The sequence below is a fragment of the Megascapheus bottae genome, chromosome 12 (assembly GCF_031878675.1).
Source record: "Megascapheus bottae isolate mThoBot1 chromosome 12, mThoBot2.hap1, whole genome shotgun sequence".
Classification (NCBI taxonomy): Eukaryota; Metazoa; Chordata; class Mammalia; order Rodentia; family Geomyidae; genus Megascapheus; species Megascapheus bottae.
Window position 1 is genome coordinate 13,716,466 of NC_143520.1, and position 25,833 is coordinate 13,742,298.

Here is a 25,833-nt window from a genome sequence, read left to right on the forward strand (position 1 = left end):
TACACTTTATAATTCTCAATCTATCTCTATCTAGGCCTTTCTCTCTCTCTCTCTCTCTCTCTCTCTCTCTCTCTCTCTCTCTCTCTCTCTCTCTCTCTGTGTGTGTGTGTGTGTGTGTGTGTGTGTGTGTTTCTGTGTCTCTTTCTCTGTCTGTGTTTGTCTGTTCCTGTCTCTGTTCAAAGCTTTCTTGATTTCTTGCTCACAGCTGCCACTCTACTAATAGAGTCTGCCCAACCCTCTTCCACAGTCCAGAATTTTGCAGGTGAATTGTGGATAAGGGTCTTGTACACTTGTCTTCCCAGATTGATTTTGCACAACTATCTTCCCGGTCTCAGTTGTGTGGAAAACTAGCACTGTAGGTGAGAGACACTGGTGCTGGACTCCACATTATTTCTCACAAATGCACTTGCTGACAAGGGGAGAGAGCTGTAGCTCAGTGTGTGCACTTGCCTAGCATGAATGAATCTCTGGATTCACACTGAAAAGAAGTGCATTTCCTCATTGAAAGGGGCATTCAAAAGTTAACTTTTGTTTTACTTTGTGCCTCCTTCCTACAAGACAGAACACAAGTGACCACCCTTTGCTTCTCAGAGGTTCCTCTTGTCTCCTGATGGAGAGCCAGACTTATTGGGGGAAAGCCAGAGAAGTAAAGATGTAAATGTTGAGAATTTGCTGATAGCTTTAGTGGAAGGATTTTTTCCCATATATTTTTATTGTAATTAATAGAAGGGTTACATTATATTCACTAGATAGAAGGTGCATTACTTCACAAACATTGATGCCCTTTCTCATGTCTTGCCCCTCATTTTGTTTTCCCCCCTTCCCTATCCAACTTCAAATAACCAAATATGCATATACACAATATATCAGATAACAAGGTGAAATACTGTAAAAACAGGAGATAACCAAGGGACAGCAAAAGAGATGAGAGATAATATAGTACATTAAGGACAACAATCACTCATTATATGGCTTTTGTTTCTAGATAATGGAGGTCCTTTCATTTAGAGTCAAACTATATGGCCTTATGTATCTAGGTTTTGTTCTATTGTAAATCTCTGCTAGGAGAGCCCAAGGTTTCTACTGATTATGACAAATGAGGGAAACCATTGAGCCTACTATGTTCCTTTGAATCTGGCTTAATAGAAGGATTTTTTTTTGAGTATAGAGAAAGTAAAACATCTTGGATCAGCTTTGGTATTTGAAATAATCTCAAGATGAGGGGGTTGATTAAAATATCAATAAGTACTGTTTTGTGCTAAATGAATTCTTCATAAAGGAATTCAATTTTTCTTCAAAGACATAGTCAAGAATCAAATTACTTACATTTTAAAAGTCTTATGTACCACACAGATGGACTATACTGGGTATAATGCCATGTGGTATTTTAGCTATAAGCACACATTTTGCTAAATACTGAAGTTTTTCAGTGAGTAGATGTAGTAGGGATTTTAGTGAGGCCCCTCACCACTAGAATCTGAATTATATTCAGAAACTTCTGTGATTGATGAAGAGTCATTGGCTGCCATTCAAATAGGTGTGTGTGTGTGTGTGTGTGTGTGTGTGTGTGTGATATAAAATAAAATAGAAAGTCAATTTCCAAAAAGAGTTGAAAAATAAGTTAAAATGCATGTCTGGAAGTTACAATTCATGTAACCTTGATCCCTTAAACTATACATGATGAATTTAAAAGGTGATATCTTTGCAATAATTCAGCTTAAAATAGATTAAAGCCTCTTTCCATTTATGGCTGGAAAATAAAGTTATGACATTTTGAAATTTTAACCTCACATTGTGTTAAACCCAATAACATTGAATCACACCAGCACTGGACTTTGGATAAGGAGTAATATCAGGTTGTTAAAGGAAATTATATGACATTCCTTTTGTGTTAATTGTAAGATGGCTTGGTCTTCACAGTTGGAAAGGCTCATATACTCTACTTGGCTGGTTGGTTTTTGTATCTTGAGACAGGGTTTCACTACAAAGCACAGGCTGTCTTTGACTTCAGAATCCTCCTGGCTCAGCCTCCCAACTGCTGCAGTTGTACGTGTACATTACCATGCCTGACCCACACCACAGTCTTGATTATGCATTTTGGATGGACATTTTACATCCACGAATTCATTCAGATAGCGTTTTTACAGGATATTTCAGTTTAAGATCATCTTAAGAGGGCAAAAGTATGGTTGACCGGTTGAACACCTCCTTAGCATGTGGTAGGCTCTTGGTTCATTTTCAACATCAAAATAAATAGGTAAATAAAAATAACAAAACACAGGCCAGGCATGGTATTAGTATATGTCTATAATCCCAGTTATTTGGGAGGCGGAGATGGGAAGATGTTGGCTTGAGGTCAGCCTGGACAAAGTGTCAGTGGAACTCTATCTATTAAGGTGGTGCACACCTGTAATATTAGCTATTGAAAAGCTAGAGGTAGTAGGGTTCCAAGCTAGCCACCAAGGAAAGTGTGAGACCTCTTTAAAAGTACAGTAGAAGAAAGGGGGTGAGTGGTTCAAGTAGAGATGTGGCTCAAGTGGTAGAATAGTTGTCTCCTTAGTCTCAAGTCTTGAGTTTAATCCTAAATACCACGATGTGTAGAAAAATACATACATAATTAAAAATGATATTAAAAACAAGTTGTAGTGGAAGTCCAGGGTTTTGTAGTGATCGTTTCAAAGCAGTGGCTAATTATCATGAGCCCTTATGACTAAAACTGATCCAAATAAAATGTGGGCTCATTTGTGTTGGGTTTAAACCAACTTTATTGGATTCCTAGGGCTGCTGTTATCAAGCACCATAAATTGGGGTGGCAGAAAACAATAGAAACTTGTTCTCTCATAGACTAGAAGTCCTTGCCTACAAGAAGCCAACCAGCCCGAGTCCCTGCTGGTTTGTTCTACAGACATCACTGTACTACTACAGTGCAGTACCGGCCTGGGATCACTGTCCTTGTTTTGAGGAAATAACCTTGGAAAGCTGAGCAGCATACCTGCAGCGAAGTGCACAGCAGAGGTTCAAATACAGACATATTGGACTGAAGCCACACCCTTTCTGCCATACTCTGCCATCATCCAAACTCAAAAGAAATATTTCTTCCTTGTCTTTGTAACCAATCTTTTAAATCAATAGGATCATCAGGATGGCATGTATGAGAGAGCAGGAAATGGTAAATACAGTGATTGATTTTCTTCATACAGACTTTTGTGTTAGATTATATGTTAGCAATGGACAAAAGGGTATCTGTCAATCACAACACTCATTCATCATATGTATTTTTAAGACATTTATTGTTGTTCTTAATGGAATATGTGAAATTATTCCTTTTCTCTTTTTTCCCCATATGGTTAATTTCATGCAGTTACTGTATCTGATTTAGTTACCTAGTACATTGTATATACATTTATTTGTTTATTTGAAATAGGGAAGGGAAGGGGGAAAACAAGATGATTGAGAGGGGTGGGGGGAGAAAAAGGAGGACAAAAACACCAGAAGAGGTATCAAGTTTCAAAAAAGTAATGTACCCATTACTTGACAAATGTAATTGTAATCCCTCTATACATTATCCTGACAATAAAATACAATTAAAAATGTGGTGCTTGTGTGTTCTACTTTCTTAATTCATTTGAATACAATTTGCCTTGTAAAGGGTACCACCAAGTTCCATTTCTCCACGACTTAATAAGTTTTAAGTTGACCCCTCATTGGAATTTTAGTTTGGTGGCTTAATTCACATCCACATTTCTCTACTTTGATGATTGCCCTGGCTCCAAATAGATCTCCTGGCCTGCAGCTTCCTTCCATCAAATGTGCCCTTGACACTGCTGACTCACATGGATGCTTAAAAGGATGTCATTGTATTTTTGTTTTGTTTATTGACACAGGGTCCTGTAACGTGACCACAATGGCTGGAAACTCTGGATCCTTTTCTCTCAACCTCATGAATGCTGGGACTATAGCTACATGCCACCTTATCTGGCTCATACATTGAAAACTTGTTATAGGACTGGAGATGTAGTCAGCAATGAAATTTTTGCCTAGCATGTATGGGGCCTTAACGTCCATCTAGCACTGGAAAACTAAAATATTTACTCAATCTTACTCTGTAATGGTGAAATATTTTAGACTAGGTAGTTTATACCAATAAAAATTCATTCCTCAAAATTTGCTGAGACCTAGAATTAGGTATCTGGAAGATATTCAATGTCTGCTTCATAGCTAGAAAGTAAACAGGTTGTCCCAGATCAGCATTGGTGGAGCAGTTGAGTGGTAGAGAGCACGAAGCAGAAGTCCTTGGATTTGTTCCCCAGAACCACAGAGACAGGCAGAGGAGAGTGATCTGATCATTTTATTTTTGGTGGTGGGGATGGAATAGGGCTTTGCATATGCCAGATAAACATTTTACAATAGAGATACAGTCCCATTCCTCCACAATTCTCTCTCCTTTTCTCCTTTCTTCCCTCACCCTTCTCTCCCTTGCTCCCTTCCCTGCCCCTCCCTCTGCTAAAACCTTGCTATGTAGCAGAAGCTAGCCTCCAAGCAGATATCTTCCTAACTTAATCTCTCAAATGCCGTTTTTAGATATGTGCTATCATACCATGTTTTTCAAGTCTCTTTTATGAGGACATCGGTCCTATGAAGGGGATGAGGGAGGCTCTTAATACCAAACTACAGCTGCTCGTCTTCAAAAGCTGCTCTTATTCTACAGCAAAGAGCACCTAAGGACTGCTTTTAAGAGAATCATCTCTTTTGTTGTCCCTTGTTTATTCTCGTATTGTTACAGTATCTTACCTTGTAATCCTGTACACTATATATACATTTACATGTTTATTTGAAATAGAGGATGAGGGAAGGGGGTGGAGGGAGGGAAATGGGGACAAAAACATGAGAAGGGGTATCAATGTGTGTGAAGTAATGCTCCTGGGGCCAGGAGCATGGCCTGGTGGTAGAGTGCTTGCCTACCATGTACAAAGACCCGGGTTCCATTCCTCCATACCACATACATAGAAAAAGCTGGAGGTGGTGCTGTGGCTTAAGTGGTAGAGCTCTAGCTTGGAGACAGTGCTCAAACCCTGAGTTCAAACCCCAGGACTGGCCAAAAAGAAAAAAAGAAAAAGTTTATGAAGTAATGCTCCTTCTATTGGTGAATATAACTGTAATCCCTCTATTAATTACAATAAAAATAAATGAAAAAATAAAAAAATAAAGAGAAAAGAAAGATGTACTTAATCTCTTAACTACATTTCTCAGTTTCTATCAGTGTTTTGATTGGAAAATGGCTTTTCTTAGGGTAGATTTCTGCTTTTCTTGTAAGTAATCTTCAGAAAAGCAAAGTTAGAGACAAGATCATGTTCTGGGCACTTTTATCAAAACGCTGTTTCTTCAGTACTGATCATCATGAAAACTAGACAGGATAATCTTGACCAAGTGACTATTTATGACTATTGGTTTACTATGTATCATTCCAGTTCAAGACAGAATAGGTACCTTGGTCACCTCTGTGAAGAAACAGAGTGAACATTCAATGTGAAATGTGGCACCTATAATTAGAAAGACCTATGGTTTTACCATAGCAATTTTAAGGATGAGGTAATTTGGAGGAGGGGGGGATAGAAAAAGTAGCAATTAATAAAGGCTTTGAAGGGCAGTTTATTTATGCTTCAGTGAATTCTTTATGTCCTGTCAAAGAAACTTCTGATGTCTGGCCTCTGAGTCTTAATGGGTTAATATAGCAGGTTGTTAGGGACACAGACCTTGATGTAAACTGTCTAAATCCCTTTACCCCCCACCCCCGGACTGGAGCAGGGACCCCCTTTCATATGCTAGGCTAGTGTTGTACCAAGCAGCTACACCCCCAGTCCTCTCCTAGAGTTCTTATTCTAACTTCCTTGCCTCTTCCACCATCTCCCTGGATCCAAGCAACTTTGAACACCCGAAGAGAGTCTGTGAACAGCTTGGGGTTTAGGAGTCAGGTTGCCCAAGGTGATTAGATTAGGCCAGGTGGGAACGACATGGTGGCAGGTCAAGCGTCCGGAAAGTTACAACTTGGGTTATTTTTTAACTGGCGTGCCTACAAACGGACCGCTGCCTTGGAGGTGTCTCCCGGGGCTGATTGGTAAATGAACTGGGGCAGATCTGGGGAAGCTGAGAACCTGGCAGCCCTGGACGACCCCGCCCTCGGGGTCCCTGGGGACCCGGTCTGGTGGCGAGCCGGGTAGTCTGGGGCGTAGGTGCGAGGGCAGTCGGGATGACCTGGAAGGGCCAGGGCCTCGGGCCTCCGGAGCATCTCCCAAAGGCGGCCGTGCTCTGGGGTGGGGGTGGGGGTGGAAACTTCCCGGGGAGGGCGAGCGGAGCGCAGGGGCGGCGGGGAGAGAGGGGGGCGGCGGTTCCTCCGCGCCCCGCGCCAGGCTCCCGGCTCGCGGCGGACACCGCGGCCGCTGCCTCCACTCTTCCCCGCCCCGCCCCGCCTCCGCCCGCACGGCCTCCTCCCTCCCTCCCTCCCTCCCTCCTCCCTCCGCCCGCCCGGCTCGGCCTCCTCCGCCCTCCCCTCCTGGCTGGCTCCGGCAGCGGCGGCGGCGGTGAGCGGGGAGGGCGTGCGCCGGCCGGGAGGTGTCGGCGGCGAGGCACGGGAAGTTTCAAGTGGAAGGTCGTCCGCCGGCCGGCCGGCGCGTCCTCCCGCTCTCCTCCGGCAGCTTCATCATGGCGGAGCCGAGCGGTTCTCCCGTGCACGTCCAGCTTCCGCAGCAGGCGGCCCCGGTGACAGCCACAACCGCGGCGGCGGCGGCGGCGGCCCCGGCGGCTCCGGCGGCCACGACAGCAGCAGCGCCGGCTCCGGCTCCGGCTCCTCTGGCTCCGGTAGCGCCCGTGGCACCGGCCCCCGCCCCGGCGGCGCAGGCCGTCGGCTGGCCCATCTGCAGGGACGCGTACGAGCTGCAGGAGGTTATCGGTCAGTGCGGGCGAGCGGGCGCGGCGGGGCTGGTCCAGGCCGGGCATCGAGGCCGGGAGGAAGGCGCGGCCCGGAGCGGAGTGGGTGCGGGATGCGGAGCTTGCCAGCCTGCGCGCCCCGGAGGCAGAGCGGCCGGCTTCGGGGCCTACCGGCTTCAACGTGTGTGTGCGTGTGCGTGTGTGTGTGTGTGCGTGTGTGTGCGCGCGCGTGTGTGTGTATGTGTGTGTTCTGTTTGTTCGATCTCGCAGCGTTGGTGCTGCAGGAGGCGGCGCGGCGGATGTGACTCCCACTGCAGACGAGCCGCATGCTGCAAACTTTTATCTCCCGGATCGCCGGGTGGCGGAGCCGGGGGCGGGGGGGGGGGGACCCGTCATCGCCGCCGCATCTCCCTCCCCGCTGCGCATCGGGGCCGCAGCCCGTGACTGGTGGCCACGCGGGCAGCCAGGCAGGCAGCCGGAGTGGGGTGGGGTTTGCGGGGGAGCCGCCCTGGGCTTCAGCGCCCTCGCGCCGCGCCCCGCGCCGGGCTCGTCGTCCGGGGAGGTGGGGGTCCCTGAGGGAGCAGCCGCCGCTCCTCTGCCTCACACCGTGACCCTTTGGCCACGGGTTACTCGGCCACGTTAGAAGCCGCGGGGGCCCGGGTTCTTTCCGGGGCCGGGGAGGATGCTGGCTTCCCTCCTGTGACAGCCAGGCGCCTCTCCACGCCCGCCCTTGCAGCCGGGGTGGCAGCGGAGCGCGGCGCGCTCGGGTACCCGCCTCCCCCCCCCCGGTGCCGGGGGCGCCGCCTGCCGCTCAGCCTTACCGCGCAGTCCGGCCCGGAGATCAGCACCCTGGCCTCCTGCCCTGCGCCTGGTGGATGCCTCCTTCAGGTCCAGGGCCCATCTGCTAGGATGAAACCCGAGGCTGCTCCCTGCCCCTCGGTGCCGCCTTCTAGTCGCTTCACAAACATCACCTTATCTTACATTTTTAAATACCTGGCAAAGTCGAATGGCAAGAAGCCGGTCTTACTTTTCTCTGGACCAAGCCCTGAAAGGTCAGGGGATAGGTGTTATCCCCTCACTTAGAACCTTCCCGGCTGGATCAGTTAGTTAATCTTTACCTGGGAGTAAAATGGGACTCAGCATCTGGCCTTAATAGTGCTGGGCTGAGATGTTGCTGTCCCCGCATCCCTAAGGACGGTCCTAAAAAACAAGGGGACTCAGGAGTATCTCTTTTAATTTTTAACCTTTCCCTTAAAAATGACTCAACTCTTTAAGAAATTTAAATTACAATACTTTCCTTAAGTGTTTACAAGTGCTTTTATCACTTACTTCCGTGTGAATGTAATTGAGTGTAATGGACAGGGCAGAGACCTGCAGCACCAAAGCGCCATATAATTAATCTCTGTAGGCATCTGTAGACAAATTCTTTAAATACCCTCTCTTTCACAGATTTCAGCTAAAGACTCCTAAGAGATGAACCTACATGTCACTGCCTAGATTAAATAACTTCTGGGCTTCTCTCAAGGCCTGGAGTTCTCAACAATACCTCTTCCACTAGGCAAGTAAGCCACTTTGGCCCTGAGTCTTTGTGTCCTTATACTGATTCTTACACTCTTCCTTCCTGGAATCCCCTCCAGGGATTCAGGGTTCAGCTGCACCTCTGCTCTTACTAGTTTTTCCAGCTCTTTCCTTCTGAGCACCCCACCTTTTTTTCTTTTTTTTTCCTTTGCTGCTGCAGAGAAGATTGAACTCAGGACATACATGCTGAGTAAGCAAGTAAGCACTTGATAGGTAGATCCTTATCCCTAATTACTTTGCTTCCCAGATTCCTGTGGTCCCTGCCCTGGGGCCTTCATGACTTAGGACATTGGGATAAAGGATTCTATAGAATGTGATGGGTGAGTGAGTGCCAGGGAGGAGACAGACTGCTAAGGAGGAACTGTGAAGCAAATTATTAGTCAAATTGAGTTATATTTGAGCTGGGTTTTGAAGTCTGAATAAGTTTATAAGATGCTTTTAACTATTTCCCACTGATGCCTTCCTTATCCCAACTGTGAACAACTCCGGGGTCTTATGTTTCCCCTGTCCCTGATTTACCGAGATAGGCCCAATTGCTGATTTGTGTCTACCACATAGTTTTCCCTGAGGTCTTAGGGGTTGCAGTCACAAGTTATATGTAATCAACTTATATTCCTAGTTAATTATTAGGATAAAAATGATATTTTTGAGCTGACCACTTTTGTGAACAGTCTTTATGATAATGGTAAGGCCCCTTTCTGCTTGTAGTAAAAGCATAACAGCATTATTAATTGGTCTTGGTTAATTTAGTCAGAAAAAAAAAGAAGGAAATGTACTTGAGGACTCGTGAACAAAAATACCTGCTCATTCCACCCCAGTGGGTTTTTTTTTAACATGTTACTTTGAAAAGGGCTTTTCCATTGTTTATTTCCGATTTGAAACTTGGTTGCTGAAAAGTCAAATTGCTGGAATAAGGCTTTGCAAGGACTGAACCGTTCATTTCCATTTAGTGTTTAAGGGCGTTAATAGTCCAGAAATGGAACTAGTTTCAACATGAATGTTCCGGGGCAGATTTGCCCCTCCCTGTCATAGAGCCAGGTGTCATAGGATGTGGTGACTACATCAGTGTGAAGGGTGACCAGGAGGAGGCTCGACGTGCCCAAGCAGAAAGCCAGAGGAGGCATGCTGCTTTAACTTCCCAGCGTGTGGCAAGGGTGCATAAAACACTTTTTCTTCATTTCCTTCTGCTCAGAGGTTGAGGCCCCAGCATTAGAAGAGAATAGATTTACTAACATCCACACAGAGTAGGTTCAGTTTGTTTTAGAAAAACAAACACAGGATATTTCCAAATCTAAAAAAATTTCTCTTTGGTGCATTGTTCATGTGTGGCAAAAGAGAAGTCAGAGAAATTGTAATGGGCAATCTGGTTCAGAAATTTATGCCTGACCGAAAAATCATTTCTTGATGTTTAGTGAGAGGTCAAATATATAAAATTATTAAATTCCTCCAGCTAATACTCTTATGTTAGTACATTCCAAGTACTTCAAGTAGGCTGTACAAGTAAACTGCTCTTGGAAATTTTGATGTGTTTATTATGATCTTCTGTTTCATTACTGTTTTGTTTCTTTCCTCTCCTCTCAGTTCATCTCCACATTCTTTCTTTAGAGACACAAGGAACCTAATAGCAGTTGAAAAAATTGTTGGTTGGTTGGTAATATTCATATAATATTGACTTGGACATTGATAGAACAACCTCAATGACAAGTTCTTGGAAGAGTTCTGGTCTCTGAAATATCTATTTCTGTTCTGTTCAGTCAGTTCTTGCAGTATTCTTGTCTTGCCTGACTTCTCTCTGAGAAATACTGAATAGATTCCTGATTAAATGTCTGGTTGTCTTAGGATGTCCCCTCCCTCAGTATAAGCCCTTTCTCTCTTTCTTTCCTTCTTTCTTTCTTTCTTTCTTTCTTTCTTTTCTTTCTTTCTCTCTCTCTCTCTCTTTCTCTCTCTCTCTTTCTTTCTTTCTCTTTCCCTCTTTCTTTCTCTTTTTCTTTTTTTTTTGTACTTCATTTCTCAGTGTTCAATGGGTAGACATTTAGGATGATCAACAAAAATAAGTTGATTTCTGGAATTCTAGCTCTTTTTAGGACATTTTTCTCTCTCCTGAGGGACTTCATCTGTCCAAGGTGCATTTTCTGGAGTCCTTGGTGTATTTCTTGTCTTCCAAGACTTGAAGAGCAAAAACTCTCCTAAAACGTTCTGTGCTCTCAGATCTTCTCCCGAAGATTCCAAAGTCTTAGGGAGAAGAGCTGGGTTTGTGGTTGCCTGGAGGCAATTTGAGGATCTTAGTAGCTAGTTGTATCAGGGCGGCTACACAGCTGCCTTTGAACTTGATTAGTTGGGTTAAAAAAAAAAAAAAGAAAAGAGGCCTGAGATACTTAGCTGCAGATAGAACTTTGATTTCGATTATTTTACCTAATTAGGATATAAAGAGAAAATACATACAAAACACAGTAGGTAAAATGTATGCAATGCAACAACATTTCAGTATGTTACCCATGTTTTTTTCTTCTTCTGGTGCTGGATATGTACTTGTGGGTATAATCTATGCTAGTAAAATGCTCTACCACTTAGGTCCCTCTCTTCCCTGCATCCCCCCAGCCCTTAACCACTTTTTAAGTATATGGTTCACTAGAATTTGTTAATATTCACAAAAAAACAATTCTCTTTAAGTGTCTGATTACAGTTGCTAAGTGGCAAAAAAAAATCTCAAGAAACTTAAGGATGAGAATGATGGAAAGCGTTGCTTTGTTGATGTATGTCATTTGTAATTAATAATGTGAATTTCCTCCTGCATGTTGTGCTTTGTTATCTACTACATTTTGGATGGTGTTTGAAAATATATTGCAGCAGTACTGGCTCTGGAATCCAAAGGGCTGGTCTGTTTCATGTCCCGCCATGGCCATCACTGGCATTTGTGACCTTGAGCACATTATTTTGATGTGCCTGTACTCAGTTTCCTCATCGGTAGCATGGAGATGATAAAAATAGGGCTGTGAGGATTGGGGAGAATGTAAAGTACTTAGAACAGTGCTTGGCACAGGACACTCAATTAGTCTTTGTCACAATTACTATAAACTCCATTTGCTATCAGATTCATTATCAAGCAATAACACATAAAGTCTTTAGCAAGACTGACTCGAAGATGTTCTCTTCTTGGTTTCTGTCAAGGAGGCAGAGGAAAGATTGTTCCCCCGACATCTCCTAAGTAGCTAGAAGGTGGCTGAGGCGATGAGCCAGAGGTGAGGTAGGCCTGGCTTCTCACATAGCACCTACCTTCAAGCCCCACACAGCATCTGCAGCATGGGCCTGGAGAAAGCTAGGGAGACCTGTGGAGCTGTAGGCAATTTGGACAGCTCACAGGTTTAGATGCCAAATGGCCCTATGACAAGTGGTGAGCGCATCTTGCAGGGAAGGTTGCTGGGGAGGAGCAGCCCATAGGGAAAGGCTCAGAGAGCAACCTGCAAAGACTGCACTTTTCTTCCTCTTCTGAGTTTGCCCTGGAGGCAAGGCCCCTTTCCTCTGAAAACAAAGGTTTTCAGATAAAGTCATCTCCTTTACTTCCCACTTTCCTTCTCTCATCTTGAGAATATTCTCCTTTCTCTCTTATTCTCTTCCCTTATTACTACTGCTGCTGCTGCTACTAATATTTGTGGTGCTGGGGTTGAACCCAGTGTCTCCTGGTGGTTCATAGTGCTCTAACAGTGAGATAGATCCCTATCCCACTCCTTTATCTTTCTAAAAAGACAACAAAAGAAAAAAAACAAACAACACTGAACACTCTTCCTGTCCCTCCCCAGGCTACATTCTTATCTCTTATCTCTTTCCTTTGGTTCACAGTTAAGCTATTTGAAGGAACCTCCTTTTCAGCCCACTGCAATCTGGCTTCTGCCCTTTCTCAAAAACAACAACAACAACAAAGCAAAGCAAACAAACAAACAAACACCCTAGTTGCTTTGACTACAATCCCTACAATCCTTCTGTGGCCATCACCAAAGGGTACTGCAGTCCTCCCTGCTCTTCCTTCTCTGCAGGATACTGAGCCCTCTTGCATTTCTTCTTCTGAAGTTGCTAGCACTTGGGCTGCAGTGCCATTTCTGTCTATTTTACTTTCTTCTCCTTCCCTTCCTGCCCCAGCTTCAAGATCCACATCTCCATCTGACTCTGAAATACAGAGAATCTAACTTTGGTCTTTGAGAATTTCCTCTCTTCTGGGCTAATGATGGTACTTACTTACTTTTGGGCCAAGCAGCTTAAAGGGTTCTGTAGAAATTAACTGTAGCATTCATCTTGAAGATGAAGAGTAAACATTTTGAATGCTTCTGCCAGCCTACCTTACAGAACTGGGAGAGACTGAACTCTGCTGAGTTCAGTCTGAGAAATAGCTTCTGTGGTTTGTAGATTTTAGAGCTCTGTTCAGATATCTTTTTGCTTAGGCAGTGCAGTCTGAGGAGGGAAGTCTGAGGCTGTTGTCTTTAAGTTCTAGAGGTGCCTTTCTTATCTGTCCTGCTGTTCTGTGGGGCCTCTTACCATACAGAACATCAGGGCATAGATGAAACAAAGCAGCAGAACTGCAGAACAGAGAGCATTCACAGGCTGTTCTGAAGGCCAGAATTGCATTTTTATAAGTTATAAGTGGCAGAGAATGAGAGGATAAGAGTGGTACAAGCCAGGGCCCTGAAACTGGGTTTTCTTTTGATGTCAAAACCAATGTAATGGATATGATGGCTCTACAGTGCATCTCTTTAGGCTAGAATTTCAATGTCATCATGTAAGTTTTACATTTTCTTCCAGGACAATTTTGTTTGAAATTTGACCAGAACAACTCCAAGATAGTAGTTGTAATTCAAGTTTTTTTAAGCATTTTCTTTTCCAAATTGGTCATTTATTGGTCAAGCCTTTCATAATTGAGGAGAATCCAGTATATTAATTAATATACTGCATTTCAAGCATGGTTTAAATAGAAAGCAGAAAAGAAATAGTCTCTTAGAGAATGATTTGGCAGGGGTTTATTTCTAGAATTGGTTTAGACATGTACTTTGGAATCCAATATGAATACATATTCAAGTATTTCAAGTTTCTTTTCACTTGTCAAGCACTTTTTTTTTTTGTTTTTTGCTAGTCCTGGCCTTGAGCTCAGAGCCTGAGTACTGTCCTTGGACTTTCTCAAGGCTAGAGCTCTACCACTTGAGCCTCAGCACCACTTCTGGCTTTTTTGTATGTATGTGGTACCGAGGAATCGAACCCGGGTCTTTGTGCATGCTAGGTAAGCACTCAACCACTAGGCCAAACTCCCGGCCCCGTTTGTCGAGCACTTTTTTGAGAGTAAACTCAGGCTTAGTTTTAAGAACTGTCTTGGACACTGACCTTCTAAATTGATTGTATGTTTTGATATACAAAGAAACACTTAAAGATAGTAGAGACCTGGACATTCATTTTATCTCCAATTTTCTTTCAAATTTTTTTCATGTTAAATTGAATTTCACATAACTCTCAGAAGCCTAGAATTAGAGGTAATCTTGGAATTGTTTCCTTAAGAAACAGATGTACATTTGGAGATTTTGTGTGGTTCTGTGTTTCAATTTATGCACTGTTGACACTCCTTGCCAGAAAACTAGGTGGCCCATAGAGATGGATGGATCTCTGCTGTATTAATGATAGATCTACATTTGAGGACTATTTTGGAAACCAGTGACTTCTGACAGTTTGAGGCTCTTCACAATCTGTTGATGGTTGAGATCTTCAAAGAAGTCCTGATCCTGTCTTGAACAAAAACTTGTGCTAAGGTTTGAAATAAAGAGTATTCCAATTGCTTTCTTTCCTGCCCTGTTTAGTGAGGCAATTGTAAAAGGATTACATTTTTGGACTTGTCAATACAAGCTCTTATCTAGAGTCATCTCACCTTTTCTACCTGCCTCCCTGCTCCCCCTCTCTTCCCTCCCTCCCTCCTTCCCTCCCTTCCTTCCTCCTTCCCTTCTTCCCTCCCTCCCTCCCTCCCTCCCTCCATCCCTCCATCTCTGGCGTTGTCATTATCTTCCTTTGCTTCATTATAGGGTGATTCAGAAGGCAGCAGAAGAAAAGCTCAGGAGGATTCCTAGGGGAAGGAGGGGCAGAACAATGCTGGCTTTTACAAATCAATTTCCAGGTAAGAGATGACATGAGAATATAGGGAGAAAAGAAATGGAGTAGCAAAGAAAACAGGCATTTCAGTTGCCTTTGCCCTTTAGGAAAAAGTCTGAGGTTCACAGTTGAAGTGCGTTGTCTATCTTCCCAAAGTCCTTAGACGGTTGGCTTTAACATTTCATTTCCTGCTTAATTCAGTATTCTTTTCTACTTTCATCATGTTGTTTCTTGACTGTTGTGTCTTTTTGTTTGTAGGAAGGAAGAAGTTAGAGATATTACTGATTTGAGAGTGGGGATATAGTTTTGTGGTAAAATGCTTGCCTAGAATGTACATGGCCCTGGGTTTAATCCCTAGTCCTACCAAAGAAAAATAATTCTTAATATTACTAAGTCAGATTTATTAATGTTAGGCTCGGGGTTCAGCTCAATGTTAATGCTCCTGTGTGAAGTGCCGAGGGTCATTCCTGGCATCAGAACAATGAAAACAAACAAAAGCAAACACAAGCATTTATTAACTACCATTTAAGTAGAGTCAAAATATATCTAAGAGGATCTTTACCATGTAGAAATAATAGTAAAAGTAATACTTCTGGTAACTTAGTGACTGCCTTTCAGACAATGTTTTCATTGATGATTTGATGGGCCAGTCCTGAATGTTACTATGTCTGAAATGTTGAAGAGCCTAACTTCATAGTATGCTCCTCATGTATTACCACTGACAGAACAAAAAGAAGACAGTCCAATGAACCTACAAACACAGAGAGTTAGTGAAACCAGTATTTTCAAGAGCACCAAGATGTTAACATTTCTTTAAAAAAAAATCACTTGAGAATTTGAGGGTTGAATTCAGCAGTCGGAAGCATTTCATCTTCTTTCATGTTATGAAGAGAAATTTGGAAAAAAATTCTTAAATGAAAGGACAAAGAATTTGGGGAAATAATCTTATATAGAAAAACTATGCCTACATTAATTTTACTTACCATGAAATTGACCCATCATTTTTTTCTTTTCCTTTGTGTTTGAAACATTTTTCCAGGCTTGGGAACACATCCCCAAACTAAACAAAACAGAACAAAACAAATTACAATAACAAAAGAATCTCCAAATATGTGGGCATTTGGATGGTTAAGGGATTGATGGCATATATCATGAAGCAAATACAAACATCCAGTCTGTAAATCAGTATCTTCATAGAAAGTTACACTGGATAAACACTGCGTCAGTAGGGATTCTGCTTTGATAGAGAAGGAACTAATGATGGGTCAAAAAAGAAGTCTGCTGAGAGACTAACAGGGCTTACTCTGGGGGCAATTCAGGGACAATCTGTACTTTCTCACGTTTGGCTCTCCCTTGAGTGACCAGGTCTGCAACATAGAATGTTTTTACTCTGTAATTCTTTATTTTTTTTTCTTTTTCCCCATAGCAAATGCCCTTTTCAAGTTTCTGAAGTCCCAACCCAGTGCCTGACCTTTAACTGGCTGTTATGGAAACATTCTTTCTATGGTACCTTTCCTGGGAAGTTTGGTAGCTGAGGTGGGGCTAGCAGAAGTATTCTTGGGTAGTTTCACATTGTGGCCTTTAGGGTGAACTTGAGAAGAGTAATGTTTTTGGCATAAGTGAAGATCAGGGCTAGATTGTTTACCCTCACTAAAATAAATACTCTTGGTTGTTTAAAAAGTGACACCCTCTTTGGCTGAGAGACAAAGTTCTCAATTCCTCTACAGCCATCTTCCTGATTGTTTTCAGGGAAGCAGCAGAACTTTTTAAAGACTCCAGTTTCAGGCAGGTCCTGCTCTTTAAAGACCACTAAAGATCAGAGAGGGCAACATTGCAACTGTGCGTGTGTTAAAGAGTTTTAAAGGAGAATGAGGATACTGGAGTTCTAAGATAGGTGTAAGTTATTCAAGCACTTTTTGGCTCGTGCTTAAACGGTGTCTTTTGATTTGAAAATGAAATGATTTTGACCTGTATATGATTGGTTAATATTATCATTTTGTTTTTCAGGATTACTTAGAAGAAAGAGAGAGACAAAAATATGAATGCTTACCTTAGTGTGAGGTCTGATTGACCTTGAAACTAATCATATTAGAATTTATAAGGACAGGAAATATTTTTTTCAAGGGGACATGGTGGGAGGGTGCCAATTTGACACTAGTTTACTTTGGTAAATATTTGAAGAAGTGGTTGTTTTACTGTAGTAGTTACTTTTACATTGTTATTATTTTAATTAAAATATATAGTGGTAAATTTTACAAAAATTAATATATATGTATAGGTATGTACACATGTATTTTACCATGCTGTGGGTTGAATCCAGATCTTCATGTACCCTAGCAGGGTCTGTATCACCTAGCTCTACTCCAGCCCTAATGTTTCTTTCTTATATGTGAGGTCACCAGTTATACATCTTCCCCTTGATTATACTGGTATCATTGGTTATTGGACCTGCTGTACACTAATTTGCTGTGTAAGCTAAGTATCAGAGTGTTTTTGCTGTAAAACTGCTTAGCTGACTAAAAAAAGTCCCTAAGATGTCAGCTCTGATGTGACATCTGAAGGGGAAAGAAAGGGTATGTATATATAAGCTGAACCCTTTTTAGCCTTTAGGTGTCTTATTACAGATTTCCTTAAAATTGGACACCATGCTGAAAGTATAAATTGCTTACATTGGTATGTAATTAGTCTTCATGCCACCTAGCCGTCAGTAAACTAGATTAATCAATCAGTGCCTAAAAAATAACATATCCTCTTGCACTGCTTAATTTAAAGGCAAGTTTTTGCTTAAGATAATTAAGCACCTTTTTTCTGAGTTCAGGTCAGTAATTTTAACTGCTTTCTTTTTAAAAGAATTGCCATTAGCATATTGCATATATGTTTATTTGTTTATTGAAATAGGAAAGGGAAGGCGGAAAACTAGATGATTGGGAGAGACTGGGGAAAAGAAAATGGGGATAAAAACATGGGAAGGAGTATCAATGTGTAAGAACTAATGCACCTACTATCTGACAAATATAACTGTAACCCCTCTACACATTACAATAAAAAATAAAAATGAAAATAAAAAAGAATTGCCATTAGAAACTCACTAGTTATTGACAGAATTCACCCATTTTTGCCTTTATCCTATAGCAATGGCAGAAATAATAGAAGAAAATAATGTGCAATTATACTTATCAAACTGCAATTCTTTTTTGATAAAATCCCTAAATATGAAAATATTACCCCTTCTAGGTTATGGGGAGAGGGTTAAATGTTATTTTGTAAGCTAGAGATTTAGTTTTTTTTTAATTTTTTAAAATATTTTTTATTGTAATTGATAAAAGGGTTACATGATATTTGCCAGATAGAAGGTGCATTAATTCACATACATTGATACCCTTTCACATGTCTTGGTACCCATTACCCTCCCCCCCACACCCACCACCCACCCCCCATCTTGGTTTTCCCCCCTTCTCTATCAAGTTTCAAATAACCAAATACAAATAAATTCAATATATCAGATAACAAAGTGAGATACTGTAACAATATGAGATACCCAAGGGACAGCAAAGGAGATGAGAGATAACATAGTACATTAAGGGCAACAATCATTGGTTATATGGCTTTTGTTTCAATCTCCTGGAGGTCCTTTCAATTAAGCTAGAGATTTAGATGCTAAGTGACTTTCTCATCAACAGGAGATCGGTCAGGTCATGGAGTTAAACCTGTGCAGCATCTTTCTTGTGTTGTCCTGGGCTATTTTTTCATATGGGAATAAAAGTCTGAAAAAAGGAAGTTACTTATACTTTTATTTTTAAAAGTGGTGTGTGTGTGTGTGTGTGTGTGTGTGTGTGTGTGTGTGTGTGTGTGTGTGTGTTTGCATGTGTCTGTGTTTGTGTTTGTGCGTACCCGGGCTTGAATTCAGGGTCTTGTGCTTTTACTCAACTGTCTTTTCTTACAGCTATCACTCTACTACTTGAGCTGCATCTTATGTATACTGACTTTTCTATCCAGGCTGGCTCAAACCACAATCCTTCAGGTCTCAGTTTTTTGACAGCTAGGATTACAGGAGTGAGTCCCTGGTGGCTGGCCTAAAGTTCCATATACTTAAGAGGTTATAAGGAGTTCCAAGTTTATTATACGTTCCCAATATTATACAAACACTAACAAGATTACAATAGATTTGAGCAATGTAGACAAATAAAAAGAGGGAAAAAATCTCTAGTAACCTTGCTACCCAGATAGATAGATACTGATAGAATGGATAGTTTGAATTTTGGCATTAAGATTATGTCTTAATAAGATAAGACTTTTGAAAAGAGTGAATTTATATTTTTGGAGCTGCTGCTTTTTTGTGTTTATAGTACTGTCATATTTCTGTTTGAGCGCACGCACGTGCCTGTACATATGCGTATGCGCACATGCGCCTGGTTCTTGAACTCAAAGCCTGGGCACTCTCCCTGGGTTTTTGTGCTCAAGTTTTTGTGTACCACTTAAACCACCACTCCATTTGTAGATTTTGGTGATTAATTGGAGGTGAGAATCTGGTGGATTTTCCTGCCAGAGCTTGGCGTGAACCATGATCCTTAGATGTCAGCCTTCTGGCTGACAGTGCCTGGCAGTTCTTTCATATTTAACTTGCTTAGGGAAAGAAAAATAAATTAGTTTTAGATTATTACTTGCTTGACCAAAGCGATTTATTTCTTGGTAACTTGATATAACCCTGAAAACCAAGTGTGCTTGATTATTGAAAAGACTGTGAGTGTATTTTTTTTCTTGTACTTAAATGTTTTTAGAATCGTAGACTCTATTGAATAGAATCTAATCTTATATATGTTATGATTTAATACTTCCTACAATTACCTGTAATATACTTTTGCCTTTTGCCCTCTGTGTACTATGAGAACACTTTTTATGATATTTGGTATTTTTTTATTGGAAAATATGGAGAGTTCTGCCTAGAGAAAAATAAAGAGCAAGTAACTTTTCAGGCTGGTGGTGCAGCTTGTGACCACATGCTGACCTTGCTTGTGCGTGATTCTTGATTTTAGTCTCATTATCCAGCACCAAACCCAAAACAAAAGGAAACTAATAAAACAAAACTTAAAACCAGGGTCTTTTATTCCCACAATCCCAAAGTGTAAGGAACTTCCTTACTGTTTGTGGATGTTTTTGAATGGAGCAGTGACTTTCAGATTTCACACTGTCCAACCAATCTACAGCCAGAAGTGTGAACAATTTTTAATTGGTTGAATATGTGATTAAAAAAAATAGTAGCAATCTGAGCCAGGAGTTTGGTCTAGTGGTAGAGTGCTTGCCTACCATGCACAAAGAGCCAGGTTTGATTCTTCTGTATCACATACATAGAAAAAAGCCAGAAATGGTGCTGTGGCTAAAGGGGTAAAAGCTCTAACCTTGAGAAAACCCAAGGACAGCACCCAGGCCCTGAGTTCAAGGCCCAGGACTGGCAAAAAAAATAGTAGCCACCTGATTTTGTGACAAAATGGGAGAGATGAAACTCTGTGAACTTGGTTTGATAAGAATTTTGTTCTTTTAAATTTCAAAGACCTAAATAGCAGTTAGGAAAAAAAAGAGGAAAATAGTTATTGATGCATTCAGCCTTTTGAGAAATGTGTTAAAAGTATGATAGTATAACTTCAGAGTATGGAATATGTGAAAACAATGCCAAACCTCTCAGTTTTCATTGTTCAGAGACTGCCTGATCAATGGCTGCTTTGGTATGAATATTTACATATATATGTAAATATATGTATATATACTTGCACACATATTTATGAGTACTTTTATGTATAATGTAATTATATACTATAAATTTTACAAATTTACTTTCATGAAATTATATACAGTCACTTGAATATTTTCTGTACATATTTGTATATATACATACACACAGAGACATACATACTCATCATACACTCTCATTCTCTATTAGTTCTTATAGATCTACTTGAGATATTTATTTTCTGAAAAATCCAGGTGCTGGTAGCTAATGCCTTGTAGTCCTAGCTACTAAGGAGGCTGAGATCTGAGGATCATGGTTCAAAGCCAGCTTAAGCATCAAAGTGCATGAAACTCTTCTAATTAACCACCAAAAAGCTAGAGGTAGAGCTCTACCTGAAGAAGTAGAGTGCTAGCCTTGAGCAAATAAAGCTCAGGAACAGTGCCCAGACCCTGCGTTCAAGCCCCAGGACTGGTGTATGTGCAAACACACACACACACACACACACAGATTATTCCTATTCTGAATTCATTATTGATCTGTGGCTACCCCTTAGTTTATGTAAGAAGTTAATTTATTGATGATTATTTTCTAGTTTTCAATGTCTCTATTGAAAAAGATAACTAGAGTAGCTATTGCTAGTTGAAGTGGTATTATGTTTATGCTTTTGATAGATAACTGAGAATTTCTTGCAGCTGTTGTACTCTCTGCTACTTTCTCAATTGATCGCTTTAACGCTATAGGGGAATTGGAATGAGTAGAAATCTTTCCTTCTTCCCTACTTGACCCAGACTTAAGACCGTAGGAGAAAACTCGATTAGGTGGTTGGATTGGAGAGTAGAGAAATTATCCTTTGAGTTTAGAGAGTGAAAGCTTCATTATGATGTGGACTAAAAATGAAATGAAGAGGATTGTTACAATGAAAAAAATTATGAATTACCAAGAAGTCTGCACCACAGAATGTGATGGAGTTTACTGACATTTTTCTCTTAGTTATGGAATAAGGATTTGCTAATATTACCTGAGTAAATAAGGCATTTATTTTAAGAATAGGGAGATAGGGTGTCAAGGATCTCATCCACAATCCCAGGTTTTGTGTGAGTCCAGGAAAAGCTGGGTATTTGTTTAGGTGTTTAAGAATTGCAGAAAAAAGGAACTCTTTGCATTGTTACTATTCGAGATCTCTTAACGTTGGCGTTACTAGCCATTCAGGGTGCACAATGCTTTTGTTCTTGCCTACCTGCTTCTTTTCCTGGTATTATCTGGCTTTCCTACACAGTATGTTTGTCCATATTTAATCAGATGATTCTAATCAACTAAAATTTCAATTTGTGTAGTTTCTGCTTAGTCAAAATTTTGGCCTCATTTATATCCCCTTATGCCCTGTCTCTTGATCTTTTTTGGTTAGCCACACAGTGGCTACAAATTGCTGCATTCTTTCATTTTTACTAATCCCAGATAACAAAAATTTAGTTTTTACTGAGATCCCTTCATGAAAGAACTGATTTCCCTAAACACAGTGAATGGTGTACATCAAAGGCTCCTGACTGGAGATAGTCCTTGTAGCAAGTATCACCACATGTTAATACCGTTCTTTGGTAAGTAGTGACTACTCATTTATATGAAGTGACAATTATCAATGGGAACAGAGGGAAACAAGAAAAGGAAGAAGTGAATTTTACTCCTACTTATCAAAACATTACTCACGCGCGCACACACACACACACACACACACGTGATAAGCTTAAAATAGCAGTTTATTCTTTTAAGGCAGTAAATGCGTTCATTGGACTCAACTTCCCTTTTTCCATATGGAGTATAAATTTGGAAAACTTATGTCCAACCTCAGTTGTAAGTTGTCTTAAATTCTAAAATGCTGATACCCAAAGCACAAGACATAGTTTTGGTGTTTTTGCTGGGTTTAAAGCCCTCTGAAACAGCTCATGCTGCTTAGGTAATGACATTCTGGAAAGTATACCTGGAACTTGATACTTCTGGACCAAACTCTTTTTCCTGTGTGAGTACTTTATCTCAGCAGAATCTTTTCCATGGATCTGAGCCTCCCAAAGTCTGAGCAGTTTGAAGGATGAAAGCTTGTTAATAACTCTCTGGGAGATTTGTTTGTTTTCCCCCTAAGTGAGGGTCACTATCTAGTATCCGTTTTTCTTTGTTCTCCCCTGGATCCCCATTCTGCTTCCCCCTTTAAAGCCATGCTTACAGGCTGAGTTGTGGACTTTGGTGCCTGTCCCCTAGAATCTCAAAGGACAGATTCTCGGTTACTTTTTATTTTTATTTTTTATTTTTGCCAGTCCTGGGCTTCAGCTAAGGCCAGAGGACTGTCCTTGGATTTTTCTCAAGGCTAGAACTCCACCGTTTGAGCCTCAGCTCCACTCTGGCCTTTTCTAAGTCTGTGGTACCAAGGAATAGAACCCAGGTCTTCGTACATGCTAGGCAAGCACTCTACCACTAGGCCAAACTCCCTGCCCATCTCTGTTACTTTTAAAAATGAGAACCATGTTCATAAAATGCTTAGTTTGGTTTGAATCACTTGAAATGTAATCTGATTTGAGAGGTGGTGTTAAGTTCCCATTTGTTTGTTTTTATTTTCATTTTTACAGTTATTATTTTGAAGGAATTTTTGTTGGGTAAATAGGTAGGTTGCTACTGGCAACTACCTGAGAAAACTGAATGGTCGGATTGTTTTACACTTGTTTATTTTGATAGTCCTAAACTTTGTCCTAATCTGCTTAAAAAATGGCTTCTTAATACATAAGCACAATTAAGTATTATTCTTTTATTAAGGACTATGCAATGTTCTTTATGATTTAGGAGAAAAAGAGTTTAAGCCTGTTTGGTAAGAACTCTGGCAGTTTAAAGCCTTCATTTTGACAACCTGTTTTTTTTTTTTTTTTCCTGAGAGGCTTGTTAATCTCTGTTTGATTACTTTGGAGGGGAGCTGACAGTCACCTTGTGCCTAGCTTAGTGTGTGTTTTCAAATGGGCTTTCTTTTATTTCCGATTTTGTGAAGAGAACTTTCCTGTTGTCTTATTATAGATTTAACTGTCTACTTGACTACTGGATTTAAATAAACAATGTATACATCTTCCCCTTGGCCTGTGTGTATCACTTTGTCCTTGTCCACCTGTGGGGCTTGCCAGTACACAGAGGTTATGGAGATGCCCCTTCATCTCTTACTGCACTGTAGGATTTAAATGTGAGTTGGATAATGGGGAGTAAAAAATACTCAGATTGTGAGTAAACATGTACATCGTGTGTGTGTGTGTGTGTAATAAGGGTATATTTACACTTTTCATTTTCCTTTTAAATTTCCAACATTGTGCTGTTAGGGTTGACTTTTAGGCTTATTCCAATGTTGGGAATTTTTGGTTTGTTATTTCACTTAGTATTGGAATCATTCTTCTATAAATAAACATGTCCATCTGTCTCTTTAAAGTTGTCAGCCTTTTTTTTTAAGTGTTCATGCTCACATTTTATTCCCCATTATCCTCCTCTCATTTTAAAAAGTGAATTTTAAAATGAATTGTGAGCTGGGCATAAGTAGCTCACACTTGCAATCCTAGGTACTTGCAATCCTAGGTTGGAATCCGAGGATTGTAGTTCAAAGCTAGCCTGAAAGTACGTGAGACTCTAGGTAATCAACAAAACACTAGAGGTGAAGCTGTGGCTTAAGTGATAGAACACCTTGAGCAAAAAAGTTAGAGGATAGTGCCCAGGTCTTGAGTTCTAGTGCTAGGACACACACACACACACACACACACACACACACACACACACACACAAAGAGCCTATTTTCTAATTTGGCATTTTATTAAACTTTTTTCCCCTTTGTATAATCCAGAGTTATGAATGATTCCATACTATATATATATATATATATATATATAAAATCTTTTTTCTTTATGTATACATAGACAAAAGACATTGTATACATAGACAAAAGATATTTGCATATGAATAAAACTATGCATGATAAAGAAAATACTACAGATAAAAGTTATTTCATAACTGCATAATTTTATTTTATGTAGGTTTATACTGGAATCATTGAGACAATGTTCAGAAGACTTTTGTCTATTGAACGATAAGTACATCAAGTTGACCAGATGACTGTAGTACAAATATTTAGGTAGTATCTGGCATTCAGAACTGCCTGCCAGCCTGTGGGTTGAAATCATTTGGTACATGATGAATCAGACATGTGTGCTTCTCATTGGCTAACTGGAGCCATTTGTTTTTATTGGTCATTTTTTTTTTGCCTTAGTGTGATTTTATAAATATCTGCCCTTGTCAGAATAAAGGTTTCCTATTCTGCCCCAATCTTTGAAGGAAAGCTGTAAGGATCTTTCCTTCAAAGATTGGGGCAGTTTTCCTGATTTTATGGGTTAGGAGCAATAAAACACCGCCTCACAAGCACTCAGGATAAAGAATGACTTTCTAGAAGAAAATTTCTTACATTTTATTTATTTATTTATTTGAATGTGATCCTCATCTCTCAGCTTCCTGATAGCTAGGATTGCAGGTGTGAACCAGCACACCTGGCAAAAAGTCCTTACTTTTAAAGTAGTGTTGAGTGGCAGAGCCAACACTTCCAAATCAAGTGAACCCTGGTTCTCATCATTTATGTTGTTGATGGTTTCTTGATTGTTTGACTGTAAATTTATTCCCATTAAGTGTCCTGGTATTTCCTCAGCACAACTAGAGTCATCCTGTTGGGTTTGCCAAATTGTTGTATGAATTAAAGAGCTTGAGCATGTAATGTATAGTAAGTGAATATGATTCCAATCCTATCAGTTGGTACTGAGGACTTGTATGGATCAGCTCCTGGGCTCACAGCTTTTCATGTTTACTCTTTTAATCCTTTAGCAATTCAATTGAGGCAGTTTATTTATTGCTACTGACCTTGTTTTAAAATAGAAAGTTCTCAGTATGTGAGGGCCATTATTATTACTATTATTTATTGTGTAGCTGTATCTTGGTGTGTTTAATTGAAAACTCATGAAGGAGAGAATTCACTGTCATTCAGTAAACATTAACTAAAAGTTAATTAAATACCTTCAATAGAAAATGCTACTTAAGACAGACAGGGGCTTTCCATCTAAGCTTTATGTTTTAGTGATAACTTTTTGCACATTTTTGTTTCTTTTGAGGGACTAAGAATGTAAAACATTTCACAAATAGGAAAATCAGGAGTAGAATTATCTGTTTTCCAAATTAATTTTTATGTGTCCTCAATTAATCGTACTATACTTTATATAGAAAGAATTCTGAAGCTGGCAAAAGTAAAGGATCTTTTAAAATTCTACTCTCCTTTCCTCACTTTCTACCACACAGAGTGCCTGGAATAAGTTTCATAAAGCAGTAATCCTTGTGTCATCTATCTTCCTAAATTAGTGATGGGGACATTGAAGAAAAAAAATTCCTAGCACTAATGCTAAAGTGCTGATAACTTTGAAGAGATGAATGAATTTTCT

General features: G+C 40.6%; 1 protein-coding gene across 4 annotated transcripts in view; it reads left to right on the forward strand.

Moving 5' to 3' along the window:
- Window positions 1–6,518: 6,518 nt before the first annotated feature.
- Window positions 6,519–25,833, forward strand: part of Stk39 (serine/threonine kinase 39) — a 262,474-nt gene continuing 243,159 nt past the window's right edge. For 2 of the 4 annotated variants that reach the window (XM_090342707.1, XM_090342706.1), the window contains exon 1: window positions 6,519–6,946. In XM_090342707.1, the coding sequence (XP_090198833.1) occupies window positions 6,700–6,946 (247 nt within the window). In that variant the 5' untranslated portion in view covers window positions 6,519–6,699. Of the gene's footprint in view, window positions 6,947–14,552; window positions 14,645–25,833 lie in introns of those variants that run through there. The other 2 variants (XM_090342705.1, XM_090342708.1) reach the window with 2 other exon arrangements.